Source organism: Rhodamnia argentea, chromosome 1 (genome assembly GCF_020921035.1).
Source record: "Rhodamnia argentea isolate NSW1041297 chromosome 1, ASM2092103v1, whole genome shotgun sequence".
NCBI lineage: Eukaryota > Viridiplantae > Streptophyta > Magnoliopsida > Myrtales > Myrtaceae > Rhodamnia > Rhodamnia argentea.
This window is the reverse complement of record NC_063150.1, coordinates 33,030,819-33,048,671: the sequence shown is the minus strand read 5'-3', so window position 1 is coordinate 33,048,671 and position 17,853 is coordinate 33,030,819. Positions and strand designations below refer to the sequence as shown.

Sequence of the window (17,853 nt, the reverse complement as noted above, 5' to 3'; positions counted from 1 at the left end):
ATTTTTCGTAGTATTAACCCTAAAAAAAATCTACGTCGACGCAAACCATGCTATATAGGACGCTCGACGTTCATGTAACCAACTTCCGACCTAAATTGGTCGAATGAACTCAATTTATACCAATATGAAGAGATTTAGGATTAAATTGGTTCAATTAAAAGGTTTATCATTAAATTGATATCAGCGAAATAGATTTACGATTTTATATGAATTTGTACTTTTTCCCGCATACGCGTGAATAATATATGTAAATTTACTCGTGTGATGGAAAATGATAGTAAAACGATGTGCAAATGGGGAGAATAATCTTCGGAGAAGTCGCGCCAAAATCAAGCTCGTAGAAAAGTCGTTGATTTGAGCACACGGCAAATATCCCCCCCTCCCCACAAAAGAAGGTTCTCCGTATCGCGTGGCGCTGTTGGGGGGGCCCACCCACAGAGACCTGATCGGGCGCCACGTGGCGAGCGGACGTGAGAGGGGCATGTTCCAGCTGGGTAGAAATAAAATATCCCGACCCCTTGGACGAGGGGATCGTTTGCCAGTTGGATCGGAACGGGGGAATAAAAAGCGGGCGAGAAAATAAAATGAAAAAGAATAAGGGGGGAAAAAACGGGGCGGAAGCGGGGGCCCCACTCAGTCGATGATGATTGGTGGGCATTCCTCCATCGGGGCCCCTCAGTGAAGGAACCAAATAATTGGAGGGCCCACTAGCTGGAACCATTCACGTTAGATCCAGTTTTTTGGGTTTTTTGAATGGGGAATTTATCTACTTCCTTCTTGGAAGGAGCGATTGTTTATATCAGGTTCCGAACTTCCTCAATTGGTCAATGTTGAACTCAATGTACAATTTCGCTTCATTTGTTTCACGAAAGATAGGCGATAACGATTGCTTACCATTCGTAAGGAAACGTTTTTCCAAATTACTCGTATTTCGCGAAATAAACGGAGCCTTTATTGATTTAGAAGGATGATATGAGCATATGAATCCAAAACTATTTGCATTGGCTTTAGTATTTCGAGGAAGTTAATCATTTCGTTCTTTCGATTACGATGAATTCGGTGGCCATCGATTTTCCTCATTCTTGTTTTCGAACCGGATGACTCCTTTATGTATGCCAAAGTCCGCGCATATCCTACCATCTCTTCTCCGTGACAGTTGATAACCATATGATCGTACACATCATATGTGCCGTGCCCCTCGATTTGCTAAATCCGTCATGTGATTAAAAGAAAATTTGCTCCAAAGTAGGCATCCTTGTCTTAGAAGGCATTCTAGGCATGCACACAAATTCTAAGATTTTGATACCGAGCTCCAAGGGTTTGGCACGATCAATTGGACAGTGAGGGGTTTTCGCTCCATAAATTGGAGGTCCACTCATTCAAAATCTCGCGAACCGCGTGCAAGCCGTTCTGGGTCGGGGCAATTTCCGCGAGCCCAAAGGTCCGAACTTAATCGACTCAAAAGGGATTGCACGGCATTTCGCAGGCCTCCATGTGGCCGAGTCTCCACGCCCGCACTCATAAAATATAAACAGAAAAAAGCATTCTTTTATTGTACAAAAGACGAAGGTATGAGAGCACGCCGTAATTTTCTTTTTAAAAGAGAATCTTACTCAAGCACACTCAAGTATTTACACTTATAAGATAAAAGGCTCTGTTCATTTGCCAAAAGAGGAGTTTAATGGAATAGAGGTAACAAAGCTTCTAGTCAAAATAGATCAAATCATCGCATCTTGGCCCAATTTGACATCCAAGCCCATATGTTTAAGCTCCAAATAGACAGACCATCAAAAGCCCAAGCCCATATCTGGTGGTCCACCGTCCATTGGCCAACACCGAAATCAAGATTTTTTCCCATCTTGGGTTCCGTTTGGTCAATTCAATAACCAGTCACGACATAATTTTTTTTTTTTTACTATTTCCAAGAAGCGAGGAAGACCTCTTAAGACTAGATGGAGCGATTAAGCGGTTCGATTTGAACGTGGAATGTCGGCAATCGTGGGGGCTTAAATCACATCGTCGGGCACTCGATATGACCTCGGAGGCCGCGCTCACCACCCTACAATTGGAGACTTACCTACTGGGGAATCGTCCAGAAAGTGTTTTAGCATATTGCACTTTTGCAAATCGAGTCATAAACCTTTCAATTCGTGTCAACTTGAGTCCCAAATATTTTCACGTCTTCCCCAGTTGAGCCAATCCAACCAATTTTGGTCGGAAATAGGCGACGTGGATGCCGGCGTAATCGTGGATAATTTTTAATAACATTTCAATTTCTTTTCCCAATATTTTATTCAATAAAAAATCGTCCATAATGAGAGAGAGAGAGAGAGAGAGAGAGAGAGAGAGAGAGAGAGGAGATGCAGTCTATGAATCTCGAAAGAGGGACCATTCAAAGGCATTTTCAACCGAAATGACGAACTCTTACAAAGTCCGGTCAATTGAACCGGTGTGGAAAAGGATTGATATGGAAGGTATAGTCAAACGGTTGGAATTTTGGGGGAAGAGGAGCTCTTGGTCTATCATCCAAATTTGAAAAGAGTCCTCCAGAATTTTCCTTCTTCTTTTCGTGTTAATCCTTAGTCAAAATTGTCGTACACGTGTCTCCAACGATGCGTTCATTTAACTCATGTACAACAGCACAACGAGAAGCAGGGTCCAAAAGAATTTGAATCGATCGATGTCATTGGCCGACACGGATTCGTTTAATAAAACGACGCGGGACGGCATCTTCGCCCATTTCCCACTCAAATATTTTCCGTTTGTTTCTCGAAAAAATGAATGCCCAAAAGGAATATTTTCTTCACAATGATCGCATGAAATAATTAGTCAAATGAAAAACGTCTGTATCGTCGACAATTATACGTGTCAAAAACATTCTTTGTTAATTCGTTTCTATAATTGATATAAGCGATCATTTCTAAGATGACGTTTTCCACAAAACTCGTTTTCATCATTTGTCTCCTGCGAAGCATAAAGAACGCATTTTTGGAATGTCATCACACGCTTAGATGCCGTGTTTTACGTGCAGGATGGAGCTTCTCTCTCTCCCGTCAAGTTCGAGGCAACGGATTCTTGACGAGCCCCGATAGGGCAAGCAATCATGCTTCGACGGTCCTAGCACACTGTAATATCCGTGACAAAACATGACCCCTTTGTCTGTACATGGGTTGGTGATTATCTGGAGTTTGCCTTGACTCGAGGGCTCGAAAGCCATTGATCTTGATCGGGTAGCTATTCTATGAAAATCTAACTAGAAGATAAAGTCCTGAGGAGTTCATACTAGCTAGTGATGCTGAGAATTTTTGCTTAAGGCCCTATACTTTCGCGACTTCCGTTAGTTTCCCCACATCCTAATCCTGATTGCTAATAGTCACCTTTAAAGAGGGGGGGGTGTCCCATTGATCTTGTCTATCGGTACGTGTGAAGAAGGTCCATTATGGAATTTATTGCTTGATGCACCGATGATGATTCAGGACCGTTAGAAATGTGAAAATTAAACCATATTCGAAAGCCGAACCCCGAAACTTAACTTATTAGATGGAAACACGGTTCGATTTAAATTTTCTAACACTTTGCCTCAGGAAATTTACCAAAAAGAAAAAAAAAATCATAAACCTATTGCAATTATGCTAATTTAGTCCGTCCGGCAAATTTTAATTGGAAGTCGTTGATATGTGTGCCGGCCATTTTACATGGCGTGGTTGGCGCCGACGTGCACAATGTTTCATAATATTTTAATATAATTTTTGAATTTTTTATTTTCCTTTTTTTTTTCTTTTCTTTCGTTTTCCCTTTTTGTCCCTTATTCCTCTAGCCAGTTGTTGAACAAAGGCTAGCGAGGGTGAGGTTTGGCGACCGGCCAAAGCAAGAAGGGAAAAAAAAAGGAAAGAGAAAGAATAGAAAAGAAAATGAATTTGAAATAAAATATTATTAAAAATTATCCACGTCGGCACGGCCGCGCCACGTAGGACAATCGACATCCATGTCAACAATTTCCTATTAAAATTGGCCGGATGAATTGAATTGACACAAATTCAAAAAGTTTATGACTCGATTGACAAAAAAAAAAGTTTGATATTGAATTATACGTATGTCAATTCAGTTCTAAATCTTTTAATTATGTCGATTAGTCTTAAACCTTTTAACTATTTGCTAATGTAGTTATTTCGGACTAAAATTGATCAGAAATCACCGACGTAGACAAGCTTTGCAATTTATTATTATTTGTTTGAACTTCGTAAATTTTTTTGGATTATTAATTTATTAATTTATTTATTTCCATTGTCGACTTCCCGCAGAGGGCGGGCGAGGGCCATCTCAAATGTCTCCAGCCGTGGAGTGCCTGTCAAGAGCGCTAGCACATACCCCTTGATGATCATCCGCCAGACCATGCTCTTGATATCTGATCGAGCTAGAAGCACGAGTAGGTAGTTAGGGGGATACGGCCTGTTCAAGTGAGCGCTATTTTAGAAAAAGCCGAGATCCGATTGCGAGGACTCCCATGAAGCCCTCGCCGGCCGGATCGCGCGGCGTGCCCGTGGGCGAGGGCCCTCGCCCAATGGCCGGCGGGACCCATCAGCCCTTAACAGTAAAGGAAAAAAATATACAAATTAATAGAAAATTTAAGACAAGTCGGGCGCCGCCTCACGTTCTTGAAGGGTCTCGACGGGAAAAAAACGTGAGCATCGTTGGCTGGTTCGTACCATTAAGCAAAGCCATGCGTAGGATTCATGCTGCTTCAAGGAAGCTACGAGGTATTTAGGTTCTGGCGTGCGGCAGCCAGAGCACTATCCGCGGACTCCCGCAAATTCGATTCACCCCATCTGCCCACTTCTTGTCTCATTACCTTCGAGCTGCCTATCGAAAAAGTTGCACCGATCACAACATTCCATTTTTCTCCCCGAAATTAATCCGGTGTATATACATTGAACTTGCTCCTCGGGCCCCCGGCAGAGGCGGGTTCGAGAGTGAAACCCTAGCCGATTATCGACTCGAAAGAGTCTCCACGCGCTTATGTACTCGCTCTCACGCGGGAAAAATTACCAAAAAAGTCATAAATCTGTTGCACTTGTGCCAATTTAGTCCTAAACCTTTTAATTGTGTCAATTCAACCCTAAATCTTTTGACAACTTGCCAATTTAGTCCTAAATCATTTGAAATTTTGCCAATTTAGTCCTTAGTCTTTTGAAATTTTGCCATTTTAATCCTAAACATATTATTTGAGCAATTTGACTGAAGAACTAAATTGATAATTCTTGAAAAGGTTTAGGACTAGTTTGCCAAATCATTAAAAGGTTTATGGCCAAATTGGCATAATTGAAAGGTTTAGGGCTGAATTGGCAAGTTGTCAAAAGGTTTAGGATTGAATTGTCACAATTGAAAAGTTTAGGACTGAATTGACACAAGTGTAATAGGTTTAGGAAATGGGAAATGTATGAAATGTTTATAAGATGGCAAGAGCAAGTAGTAAGTAGCAATGTATCGGCTTAAGTACACTATAAATGCCAAAACTTGTGTACGACGCCCATTTTAGTGTCAAAACTTTGAAAACGATCACTTAAATGCTAAAATTTTTTAAAAATGATAACCCGATTGCCAAAACTTTCAAAACAATGACTTAAGTGCCAACTTTTTTAAAAAACGATCATTTAAGTGCCAATTTTTTTTTTTAAAAACGATCACTTGAGTGTCAACTCCATCGAGCCATGTCGACTTAAATATTAATAAAAAAAGCACATGTCGGATTTCCGATAAGCCACGTCAGCTAAAATTGGAGTTGGCAATCAAGTGATCATTTTTAAAAGAAGTTGGCACTTAAGTGATCGTTTTTTTTTTAAGTTGGCACTTAAGTGATCGTTTTGAAAGTTTTGGCACTAAAGTAAGTGCCGTATACAAGTTTTGACACTTCTAGTGTTCTTTAGCCTAATGTATCCAATGTTCACGAGATGAACGTAGATGGGAAAGGAGACTTTTCAAAATATTCCTTCTTGGGGTTGGACTTTTGTGGATGCACATGGGATTGAACGTCCTAGTCTTAATGATGGAAGCCGCCACTAATTTTCCACACCCTTTACTTTTACCGATCAATCCGCCAATGCAGCCATGATTTTTCCTCTTCCTAATGTCTCTCTCCCTCTGTCTCTACCGCTCAATTGATCCCCCCCGACATGTAGCAGTCTCCCGTCTGCGCGCATCAAGCAACCCTCGAACATAAAGTCTCGAGCTCCTTTCGGAAGTAATCTCAAGGGACCGCGCGAGCGCAGCGATTCTAACCCAAGCTGGAGTGATTAAGACGAACACGCTCGTCGCTTGAGCAGCCCTTTCAGGATTGCCGTGAGCACACTTTCAAATACTCGACATACGAGTGGAAGCACTCGTATTTTAATGAGCATAGCCTTAACAATGCATGCGGGCCGTCGGAAGAAAAGACGTAATAGATAGACCAAGTTCATCCTGTCCATCTTCACCATTGTTCATGTGGGTCCCACAGCCGGACTCAACGTTGATCACATGAGCAGCCTCCGTAGGATTTCCATGATTACCGATAAATACATGACATAGAAAGTAGATTACACTCGTTTTCATGAATAGCCTTAACAATACAGGTTGTCCGTCCAAGAAAAAAGGTACAATATATAGATCGTGTTTTTCCGGTCCATCTCCGCCGTTGATCACGTGGGTCCCACGGTAGAATGTCTACGGTTAATGATTAAGATCCGCGTAATTTTTCCGAAAATGCTGAAAGATGGTAGCTTGTGGAACTGGAGGAAAGTTACCCACGAAGAATTTTCGTGCCTTTTACGTCAGCTGGGATGCTCTATATATGCCCGTCAATATCATTTCTCCATCTTTTGCCCACCTTTCACTTCGTCTCTCATTTTCCCTTTTATATATCACCCCACAAGAAACTTTCAGGCCATATCCTCCTCCTCCTCCTCGTCCCATATTTCTTCTTCATCGTCGTCTCATATGTCCGTTTAACCCTAAACAGATCATCACAGAACAAAACTGCTCAGCGATCCATGGATGGCTATCAAATCTTGTTCCCTCCATCTTCTTCTTCATCAGTAGCAGCAGCACCACCACCGCCAATCTTTCCTTTTGCGCAGTATATCTACAAAAGTGCTCAAGAATCTCACCATGCTGGATCAGAAATGATGAACCGCAGTAACGAGACATGTTCGTCATCCGAGGTTAAAGATGAGCTCATCAACCTTCACACGGGCGTGTCCCGGGGCGACGGAGACAAAGCCGGAGGCGACAAGAAGAAGGGGCCGCTGCCGCCGCCTCCATCGGAGAAGAAGAAGACGAGGAAGCCGAGGTATGCGTTCCAGACAAGAAGTCAAGTGGACATACTCGATGATGGTTATCGGTGGAGGAAATACGGCCAAAAGGCTGTCAAGAACAACAAATTCCCCAGGTACGTCACTTAATCTGAGGACTAAGAACTCCTTTTTTCTGTTTTTTTTTTCCCCCTTTTGGTTGGTAATTTTGCATAAATTTTTAGGTGATCTTCTATGAGGGTTTGACCTTTCTCTGCTGTGTATCGATTAACTCACTGTGTCAAGCCGCAAAGTAAGATTGCACTAGATCGTCCACTATGCAGCTATTCCTTGGAGTGGAATTCTGCCTGATATATGTAGGTTTTTTTCCCTAAACGATGTGTATTCTAATAGGAAAATTAATCATATGTCGGAGGAAATTGAATCCTTTTATAGTTCGAGTTTGATGGGTCAAGTTGGTGATCAACAGGAGACGTATCCACCTTCAATTGCTTTGCTCTCGGATGAGATAGCTAGGGTTATGACAAAACCCAACAAAAAAAAAAAAAAGAAGAGGCTAGAGTTTAAAACTTTGATGGTTGATTATTGAAGAAATTGCACGAGAAACATTAGTGAACAGGTGTTTTTCACTCCTAGTGATTCATGGATGAAAATTATGGACCATGTCACCACTATACTATACCAATGTGAAAGAACCATACCAAAAGTTTAGGCTAAAGAAGGTAATTTTTCAGCTCTATATAATATGGTACTTTTCAAGCCATAATTATCGCTATAGTGAAGGACGTCCATCACACCTTGTGATGGCCCCCAAGTCACGATTATATCTGCTGTCGATTAAGAATTGTGATTGACTGAAAAATGTAATATTAAGTTCATTATCAAATGAAGAGCGCATGAGCTTTCTCATAGGCTTTACGGGGTGACTATCTAAAATAGCAAATATCAATTACAATCAATTAGAAATAATAAAGTAAAACGTACAAAAATCTCCCACAATCTCCCAAGTTGGCCTTTTTCAAAGCACCTTAAGTTTGAGGGGATGTTAGAGATATATTTTGACCTCTTTCAAACCACTCCGAGCTTTAGGGGATGTTAGTGATATATTTAGGAGATTGTAAGAGATCATGTATATTTCCCTTGATTGATTATAATTGATATTTCAATACCGTAGGCACTCATCTTGTAAAGCCTACAGGCTCGTGCACTCCTCATTTGATAACAAACAGAATGTTACATTTATTTGTCATCGCATTTCCTAAGATGGTACTAAAGCGGGAGGTCCAGAGTTCAAATCTGTACAAGTCTCTATTTACCCTTCCAATTACATATTTTGCACTCTTTAGTTTTATGCCATAGTCGAGCCCAGTCGCGAGAGTGCCGGAGCATTTAAATATCAAACCACACTTCATCTATTAGTTTAAGCTTTCAGAATAGTCGGGCCTTTCAAAAAATCACACGGTCTCAAAGCATTACTCGTGTGAAGTATGCTTTTCACTTGTGGAGAGCAAATGAGAAAGTCAACAAGATCTATTATCATCCTTAGATATCATCATTCTAAAGAGGACATCATCACTGGTTTGATTCATCTTAACTTCAGCAACTTCTGAAAGATGCTCTTTCCATCACTCAGCTTGGATTCTCATGTTCTCGCAGGAGCTACTACAAGTGCACCTTCCAAGGGTGCAACGTGAAGAAGCAAGTCCAGAGGCTGACCAAAGATGAAGGTGTGGTGGTGACAACCTACGAAGGCATGCACACCCACTCGCTAGACAAGCCCACCGATAATTTCGAACATATCTTGAGCCAAATGCATATTTACAATCCCTTTTAGCGTTTCCATGCAAAAGGAAAAGGGAGGAAATTACGAAGAGGAAACGAAAATTTAGGTCGGTAGCTTTGTGAATTGCTTAAGTGAACGGTTGAGTTCAAGGGTTTCTTCAAGGGGGAAAAAAATCAAGGTTGTGATAGTTGGAATTTCCATTGAACTTTGTTGGCACATTACATATTTGGTGTTTTATGTATCTATCCATGTGATTAGTAAATCGCAATCTACTCATGCAATTCTAGTCCGGAATGATCGTGAAAATAATGGGCATCTATAGGGAAGTTCGTCCGTCCGTCCGTCCGGAGAATCAATCCTCGGGTTTGATTGAGGTTGATGTGATTACCTTTCTATTATTTGTAGAGAAATTTTCTTCAATAGTTTTCGATTCGATAAGGGAATGCGAATAACAAGGGAGAAAGGGTTACATATAAGCTTTTGCGCTCATTTCTCTTGACTGGACATAAAGTAATAAGCGAGATGAAAATCGGCAATCCACGGGTTCCCGAATCGAATGATGTGCTTTGACGTGGATTTAGCATGTTTCCACACGAGTTGCGCTTTTACGAGATTTTATGAAACCTTGATTGCGTTGGTCATCTACTCCCACTTCTCCTGCTATTTTCTTCTCCCGCAGTCAGAAAGTTTGTCCATTTCTTTAGTCACGTCGCAAATCTTACTTCGACGGTGCGAGAAAAGTGCTAAAGACGAGCATGATTGATATATTTTGCTGCTGTCGCTAAATGTCAGACGGGATAGCGGCGTCCCCACTGCTTCAGAACTGTCGGATAATTTACACGTCGTGTGCGAATCGCAGTTAATCGTGGACCACCCCCCACGAGGTGTGAATTGAGGAAAATTGGTTCGGATGGACCGACCCGATTGAAGGGAGATTCAAACCCAGCTCGAATCTACACCATCCTTGCCCCCTTCATTTCTTCCTTCACAAAGAGGCCCAGTCATGTATGTGATTGTGATTTATCCAAAATCACATGGACCCTAAAGACCAAATTCTAGGCGGAAAGCTGTGCAGATTAGGTGGGGGAAATTATCGAAAATATCCTAAATTTATTGAAAATTGCATGAATTCGGTTATAAACTTTTCAATTTGGTCAATTTTGTTCTAAATCTTTCGATAATTTGTCAATTTAATCCACCCGACCAATTTTTATTGTAAATTGCATACGTGGCACCACCGGCCCTGACGTGGAAAATTCTTATAATTTTTTTTTTCAATTTCATGAATTTATTATTATATATTTTTCATTTTTTATTTTTTTATTGTGGCCGAGGAGGTCGCCAACAACCCTTGCCGGGGGCTCGGCGAGGCACGACCTTATCGGATCCGGTGAGGGCGATCCTTGCCGGCAGAGCCTTTGGCAAGATCAACCTCGCTCAATGACGGCGAGTTCAAGCCTCGGCAAGGACGACCTTGCCTAGCGACTGCGGGGTCGAGCCTTGCCGGGCCGGCGCCAGCCACAATGGAAAAATAGAAGAAGGGAAAAAATAAATAAATAAATAATAATAATTATTCACTTCAGCGTCGGTTGTGTCACGTATCACGGTTGAAAATCATTTTCGGCAAAAAAATTGGCCGAATGGACTAAATTGATCTTAACAGGTATAATACTGAATTGAATAATTGTAATAAATTTAGGACTACTTTATGATATTTCCTCCTTTGGAGGGCGGCTACGAAGACCAGGACGAGTATCTCGTCGCTATCTCTCGTGGGTGGGGAATGGCAAAGCCAAATTGAAGACCGGCTTCTCGCTCTGACAGCAAAGGTGAACGTGGAACTGGAAAGGTCGCCATTCATTTCGGTCCCCCGCTTTTGCATCATTGCATGCGCACGAGTCGCAGTTTCCCGGACTTGCATGTCTTATCTCTTTTGCATCCGCGTAAAACACAACAATAGGAAAAGGACTCGCGACCTCGTGGTTTTGGGTAACATACCGCACTCGACGTTGGCGTCGCAGCTTGAGATGTCAACCGGGCCAGGCCGGTCCGAGCCTCGCACGATGCCATTTTCGTAATGGGCCGGTCTGGCCCGATCCATTTCCCACCCTGTCTTTTTTATTTTTATTTTTTATAAATAGATTTAGCCATAGATCTCTGGGCTATTGTCACCAATTATGGTTGAAGGATTATAATTTCTCGAGCTCTTTTCAATAGATCCGAGACCAACGCAAGGTATTTTTTAGAGGACAGTGCCGAATGTAACGATCTTCCATCACGTACCTACCCGTGGTTAATGGTGACAGCGATTCGAACTTGACCCTATCAACTACGTGTGGTGCCGGTCTTTTCTCTAGGGAGAGATTCTTTATATATGTTTCGCTACATCGAAAACAGTAGTTTTCTAAATAAAAAGAAGGAAAATGTATAGCACTTTGAAAGAGATGGTTGATTTAGATGGAAGGAGATTTCGTGCCGCTGTAAAAGCGGAAAAATTCTTGTTCGAGATGAGCGATAATTTCGTCGAAAAGACATCCTTGGTTTTTGTTGTCCGAATGTATCGTCCGGTTGTCCCTTGTTTTATAGTCACGCAAATTAATCTTTCGGCTATAATTTTTCATCTCATAGGGTGGTAACCATGAGAAACCTTGGCTTCTACCCTAGTTAATCATATTATGCGGAACGTTAACATTTTGAAATTCAAATAAGAAAATCCATAACACTCTCAAGCCTTCCATGGAGTCGCTTGATTACTAGCTATTGGGGAAAATTACCAAGAAAGTTCTAAACTTATTGTTGTTTGTGCTAATTCAGCCATAAATTATTATTTTTTGTCGGTTGAGTTATAAATCGCTTGATTACTAGATACCAACTGTCATACACGACACGACCGTCACGGACGTTGACAACTTTTAATTGCATTTTAATTTTTTTGAATTTTAAATAGTTTTTTATTTTTTATTTCTTTTAAAGTGGCCAGCGAGGGCTTGATGGCCCTCATTGGACCTAGTAAGAAAAAAAATAAAAAAAATAAAAAAATTAAAATTAAAAAAAAAATTAAAATATTATAAAAAATTTGTGCACATTAACACCGATCGCGTCAAGTAGGATGAATGTTGTCCATGTTTGCGATTTTCGACTTTTACATTTGTTCCAATTCAGGCAATTGGTAAACAAGGGTTAAGTCAATCCCTTTCTTTTCTCTGTCCCTCTCCCTTTCCCCCTCCCCCAACTGTTAGGCTGCGTTTGACAGTCGGGATAAAAATAGAATAGGATAAAATTTGTCTTATCTTGTATTTGGCTCCTGCCTAAGATAGGACAAAGTGTGATGTAAGAGGGATATAGCCAAGATAAAATTATTCCATGAGGAAGGTAGGATAAAGGTAGATAAGATTTCTTATGTTCATGGTATATAAGCTATTTTATCTCGAATAACAAACTTCTTAAATAATAAAATTAAAATTATTATTAAATGTGAATTATATTTGAATTATAAATTAAAAAATAAAAAAAAATATTTTTTAATTATTCATATGTGTGTTTATAAATTTTAGTTTTTCCCTGCTTTATAATATATGTTTTGTGCATACACACGCTTCATGTCCACATCACATCATAACATATTTTAGGTATGGTAGTATAGTTTATTATTTAATAAAATTTATTAATAAATGATGGAACGAAATAAAAATAATGAAAAAAATGAGATATAAAAATAAAAAAATAAGTACAAAAATGAAGTAGAATAACCCATACTTCAAATAAACAAAATTCAAACTTGAAAATGAAAATAATTCTCGAAGAATGTGGGGCAATAAAATTTCTAAGAAAAAATTAGAAATCTCCATCTACTTCTTCTATGTATCTTTGATTTGTGTTAAAGTTTCACCACTCCTTTGTATTTTTTAATTCACGTCAGAACTCTATGAAAATAGCGAGAGAGTTGAAACTTCTTATCTTTCGTAGATTTTTGGTTCATGTCAAAAGTCCATGAAAGCAGAAAGAAAATCAAAACTTATTCTTCTTCGCAGCTTTGTGGTTCATGTTGAAGTTTAACGAAAGTAGCGAGAGAACAAAACTTTTGTAGTTGCAAATGTGAATGATCATATTTTCTCTCTTACTAGAATATTATGAGAGATTCTTATAGTATCCGTTTGTGCATTTTTAAGTTAAATTATATCGATATGTGTCAATACCAAATAATGACCACGATAGGATATAAATATATCCGGCTTTATTACTGTGATTCATCAAACAGTGGATAGGATATGGAAAAATGTCTGGATTTCATATCCTATCCTATTAAATCCTATCCTAGTTAAAAATCCAAAAGACCAAATGCAACCTTAGGGTTTTTGTTGCCGCTGCAAATTCTAAGGGCCCCTCTCTCCCTCTCCCTCTCCCCTACCCTTTCCATCTTTCTACGGGTGATCTTGGGTTCAAAAAATTTTTTCTTTGATTTTCTCTCCCACTATGTTTTGAGAGTTTGTAAGTGTGAATAATTTTCTACGGTTGATCTTCGGTAAATGCGGAGACCGGTTAGGCCATACATCCGATCGACAACCACCGATGAGGATGTTTGTGACGTGACTCCATAAACTCTTCGAGATTATGCCGCTCATCTCTCCCGGTTTAGATTTAGGTCTAGATACATGAATTTTACTTTCCCAAACTAGATCTAAATATAGATTTGGGAGTTTGTTATAGGTATTTGATTTGTGATGTTGGTGTTACTGCTGGCGATGGTGATGGGATTGTCGAATCTAAACACGCATTGCAAGCCGTTGCAATTGGTGTGGGATTTCTCGGTGTGCTTATCATTGAATCTGATGATCGGCTGTTGAAATTTTGTAATGCCAAATCTATTCTTAGAGGATGAGAGTGTGCTTCTAGTTGCAGAATATGCTTTGTTATTTGCTTTCTAGTATTTGATTTTTTCTGCAGTTACATGAGAGATTGAAAATATTCTATGTACCTCTCGAATATTATCTTGATTAATGAATGTAATCTTTCTTTCGACCAAAAAAAAAATGGTAAAAAAAATTTAAGATGAATTGACATAATTGCAATAGGTTTAAGATTTTCTTAATAAATTTTCCCTAATTAGTGAGTTATTTCCTTGGACCGCTTCATTACCTGACATTTCCGACAGAGAAACGATTCGATGGGAGCAAGGGTGAGGAGGCGAATATGAATCAGACATAATTGTGATGGTCTACTTTCAAATTTTTCTATTATGAAAATACAAATAAGCATCAGGAAAATTCATGTTGCACGAGCACCAGCACTTGATGTTCATAACTTGCACCTTTAGTAATTATAAATATTCTTTGTCGCACAACCAACAAATGAATCTATTTTTGCCCTTCCACAAATAGCCATGCGAAAAGCATTTGGCAAGAAAAATGTCCAAATGCTAGTCGCAAGGACATTTAACGCCAAAAAAGCATAGCAAATGTACCGATTCGACCGGTGGAAAAAAATCGTGATCCCGTGTCATGTCATCCGAAGTTGATCTCGAGGCCGATAGCGATGAGGATGACGGTGATGAGGCCGAAGAAGATGATGGTGTGAACGAGGATGGAGACCCCGCTCGTCTGCATGCTGTTGAACTCGATTGGCCGGCCCTTCCCCGGCAACTGAAACAGCAGGCCCGGCGAAAGGATCACGAACAGGAACACCCCGACAAAAACCGGAGCCCAATCGGCCATCGTTGATCCAGACGAATTCCTCGGGGAACGAAGGGCGCGAAGGCTTAATTCGTTTTGGATATGGAGATTAATCAGGAAACTGAGACTGTGATCGTGTGAAGGAAGCACTTAGGAAAACACCCTCCTTTTTAATAGATGCGTTGCCAAGGAAAGACAAGGAGTGGTCCGAACGAGGCATCGGAATCGACGATGAGTCGACAGCGACACCCACTAAGGACGGCATTGCCGTGGCCATTTGATGCGCCTTGGTGATGAAATCTGAAACCCTGCTTTGGTAACTCTTGGATTTAGTCCAATCCTACAAATTTTTTTTTTGGGGTCAAAAGTCTAATCCTAGATCAACTTATTAACTTTATGTGAAAGAAGATAATCTGAAGAAGAAAGGTTGCTACTCTTGACATATTGTTATGTATTGCGTAATATTGTTGCTACGGTTTAACAGCTATGATGAAATTTTACAAATGGAAAAAGGAAAAATTACCTAAAAAAATCCTAAAAATCATATTGCAATTGTGTCAATTCAGTTTTAAATTTTTTGCATTTATTCCAATTCAGTCCATTTGGCCAATTTTGGCTAGAAATCGCCGACATGGATGCCGACCGTCATACGTGGCACGACCGGAATTAACATGGATAAGTTTTAACAATATTTTGAATTCTTATTTACCATTTTTTTCCTTTTCCTTTTTCTTTTCTTTACATTTGTTTTTTTCCCTATGTTTAGGGCTAGCGAGGGTCGTGAGGCCCCTCGTCCAGATCTAGTGAGGGCTGTAGCGCCCTTGCCAAATCTAGCCGGGCGCAGGTGCCGTGGTCCTCTCCGGGTCTAGGCAAAGGCTGCGATGCCCTCGCCGACCTAACCCGGGGAAAAAAGAAAAAGTAAAGAAAAATAAGAAAATTACAAGAAAATCCAAAATATTAATATATATTATAAAAAATTATTCAAGTTAGCACTAGTTGTGCCATGTATGACAATCGGCATCCATGTCGGCGGTTTTCGGCCAAAATTGACAAAACGTAAGAACATTTAGGACCGAATTGACATAGTTATAAGAGATTTAAAACTTATTTCTTTGGGTAAATTTTCTCGTGTAAAAGATACGTTATGGGCATGCATGACAATTTCTCGGGAAAAGTATACTAGAAGTGCCATAATTTTTGTACGACATTCACTTGAGTGCCATAACTTTCAAAACGTTCACTTAAGTGCCATAACTTTCAAAAATCGTTCACTTGAGTGCCATGTTGACGTGGGCGCCGGAAAAGCTGACTTGGTACGTCGGAAAGTCACCGTAGCACGCCGGAAAGCCGACATGGCGCACCGGAAAAGTTACTGTAGCATTCAAGTGAACGATTATGCTCCGACGTAGCACTCAAGTGAACGATTTTTGAAAGTTATGGCACTTAAGTGAACGTTTTGAAAGTTATGATACTCAAGTGAACGCCGTACAAAAGTTATGACACTTTTAGTGTACTTTTCCCCAATTTCTCCGCTAAGGACATTGTAGATGGACTTCACCTACAGAAAGTTACCGCTGCGCTTGATTGCTACATTATGGGCATGCATGGTTTTAAGTTGAATTGGCCCAATCAGAATCAAAACCCTAGTTTCGGCCCATGAATAGAGGACGGATATTAAAGGGCTTACACCATTTTTATCCATCAATGAATTTCCACTCTCCATATGTCCTGAATTTTCGGCTTTTACAGAGGTGACCGTGCTGGCCTTTTCTCAACCACCTTATCCACGAGGCAAATTGCTGAGTTACAAAATACACGTCCCTTACTATATAAGACTTGAGAATACACTCCATATATAAGACCCTCGTCGACATAATAAAATGTAAATTTCGAACCTAGTTGAGCTTGGCCGAAAGCTGGCAAGGTTGACCTTGAGCTTGCAATGGACGTGAACCTCTATATGATGCGGAATGTATTAGTAGAGCGTTTTTGGATTGATTGGACAGGCAGAAATCCAATTGAAAGGCGAAATGGTGATGTGCCAAGAACCGGCAAACCGGGTCGACGACATTGGATCGGACTCAAATTTGGTTGGCTGTGGTGAAACGGCGTCTTGATCAATATTTACTGCCTTTGGCCGTGACTAACAATGGATTTTGGCGATTCGGAAATATCTAGATGGTTTTCCTATTTTTTTTAATATTTTCGGGATTTATTAAAGGCAGCTTTGTAATTTTGGATTTTGATATTTGGAATCCTACTAGGGTTAAGATTAGGGTTAACATCCTATAAAATGTGTGTTTATGACTGTTTTTAGGGATGAACATTTTTTTTTTTATCAGACTTTCCGAGATTTCTCCCTTAAGTAAGAATTTGGTTGTTATTTTCGTTGAATGCTGCATCACTATAACAGGCTCGTAAACTGAGTAGCAGAGCTCGGTCATGGCTGCATGTAACCTCGATCTAGCCTCAAGCTTGTGTGGTGACCATTGTCGGTGGATTTGGATTTTTGCGGTGTGGGAGTAATTGGAACGAAATAGCACTGTGGTAAATTAGGTTTCGGTGCAAGATGCAACTTCAAATTCGTTGTAAAAAGTGAGGATGATAACTGTGAAATCTCTAGGTGACTGTGAAAATAACGGCATGTTGTTGACCACGTGTTAATGAAAGAGTAAATCCCACAATAAATTTTAATTATTTATTATTTCTTTTTGCTAAAAATAGAATTTTAATCTCAAATTAGATTAAGATAGTCACATGATCATTACGAGGAGAGCATTTGATATGAAAACTAGAGTAAAAAATGCCCCTTTTTTTTTTGTTGTTGTAATTTCCCCTTCTTTAAAAGACGCAAACACTAATCGAACAAAACAAATTTAATTCAGCTTCCACATATGCTCACTCCCGAACCTTGTTTGGTGGAATTGGATTACTCCCAAAAACAACAATTCGTTCCCACAACTTTTCGTGTTTGGAAAGAAACCTAAACTTGAAATTCTAAGATCCAATCGCTTAAGCTATTAAACATATCGGATACAACTTAATCAATCGGATAGATCGATCGTTGCCTCCGAAATTTTTTAAAAAAAATGAGAGCTTCAGGATCTATAATTGG

The 17,853-nt window shown here is 40.0% G+C and overlaps 2 protein-coding genes across 2 annotated transcripts; one reads left to right on the top strand and one right to left on the bottom strand.

Moving 5' to 3' along the window:
* Positions 1-6,875: 6,875 nt before the first annotated feature.
* On the top strand, positions 6,876-9,350 carry LOC115738934 (probable WRKY transcription factor 75). Its single transcript, XM_030671747.2, has 2 exons — positions 6,876-7,423; positions 8,943-9,350. The coding sequence occupies exons 1-2, from the start codon at positions 7,026-7,028 to the stop codon at positions 9,118-9,120; spliced, it is 576 nt and encodes a 191-aa protein (XP_030527607.1). The 5' UTR covers positions 6,876-7,025; the 3' UTR covers positions 9,121-9,350.
* A 5,028-nt stretch (positions 9,351-14,378) lies between these two features.
* On the bottom strand, positions 14,379-15,035 carry LOC115738800. The gene has a single exon (XM_048283381.1). It carries the CDS (start codon positions 14,778-14,780, stop codon positions 14,571-14,573), a length of 210 nt encoding a protein of 69 aa, XP_048139338.1. The 5' UTR covers positions 14,781-15,035; the 3' UTR covers positions 14,379-14,570.
* Positions 15,036-17,853: the final 2,818 nt, after the last annotated feature.

Bases quoted from the DNA above. Each gene is read 5' to 3' on its own strand.
- LOC115738934 (XM_030671747.2), top strand. From the start codon at position 7,026: ATGGATGGCTATCAAATCTTGTTCCCTCCATCTTCTTCTTCATCAGTA. The intron at 7,424-8,942 runs GTACGTCACTTA...ATGTTCTCGCAG, and splicing joins AAGAACAACAAATTCCCCAG to GAGCTACTACAAGTGCACCT.
- LOC115738800 (XM_048283381.1), bottom strand. From the start codon at position 14,780: ATGGCCGATTGGGCTCCGGTTTTTGTCGGGGTGTTCCTGTTCGTGATC.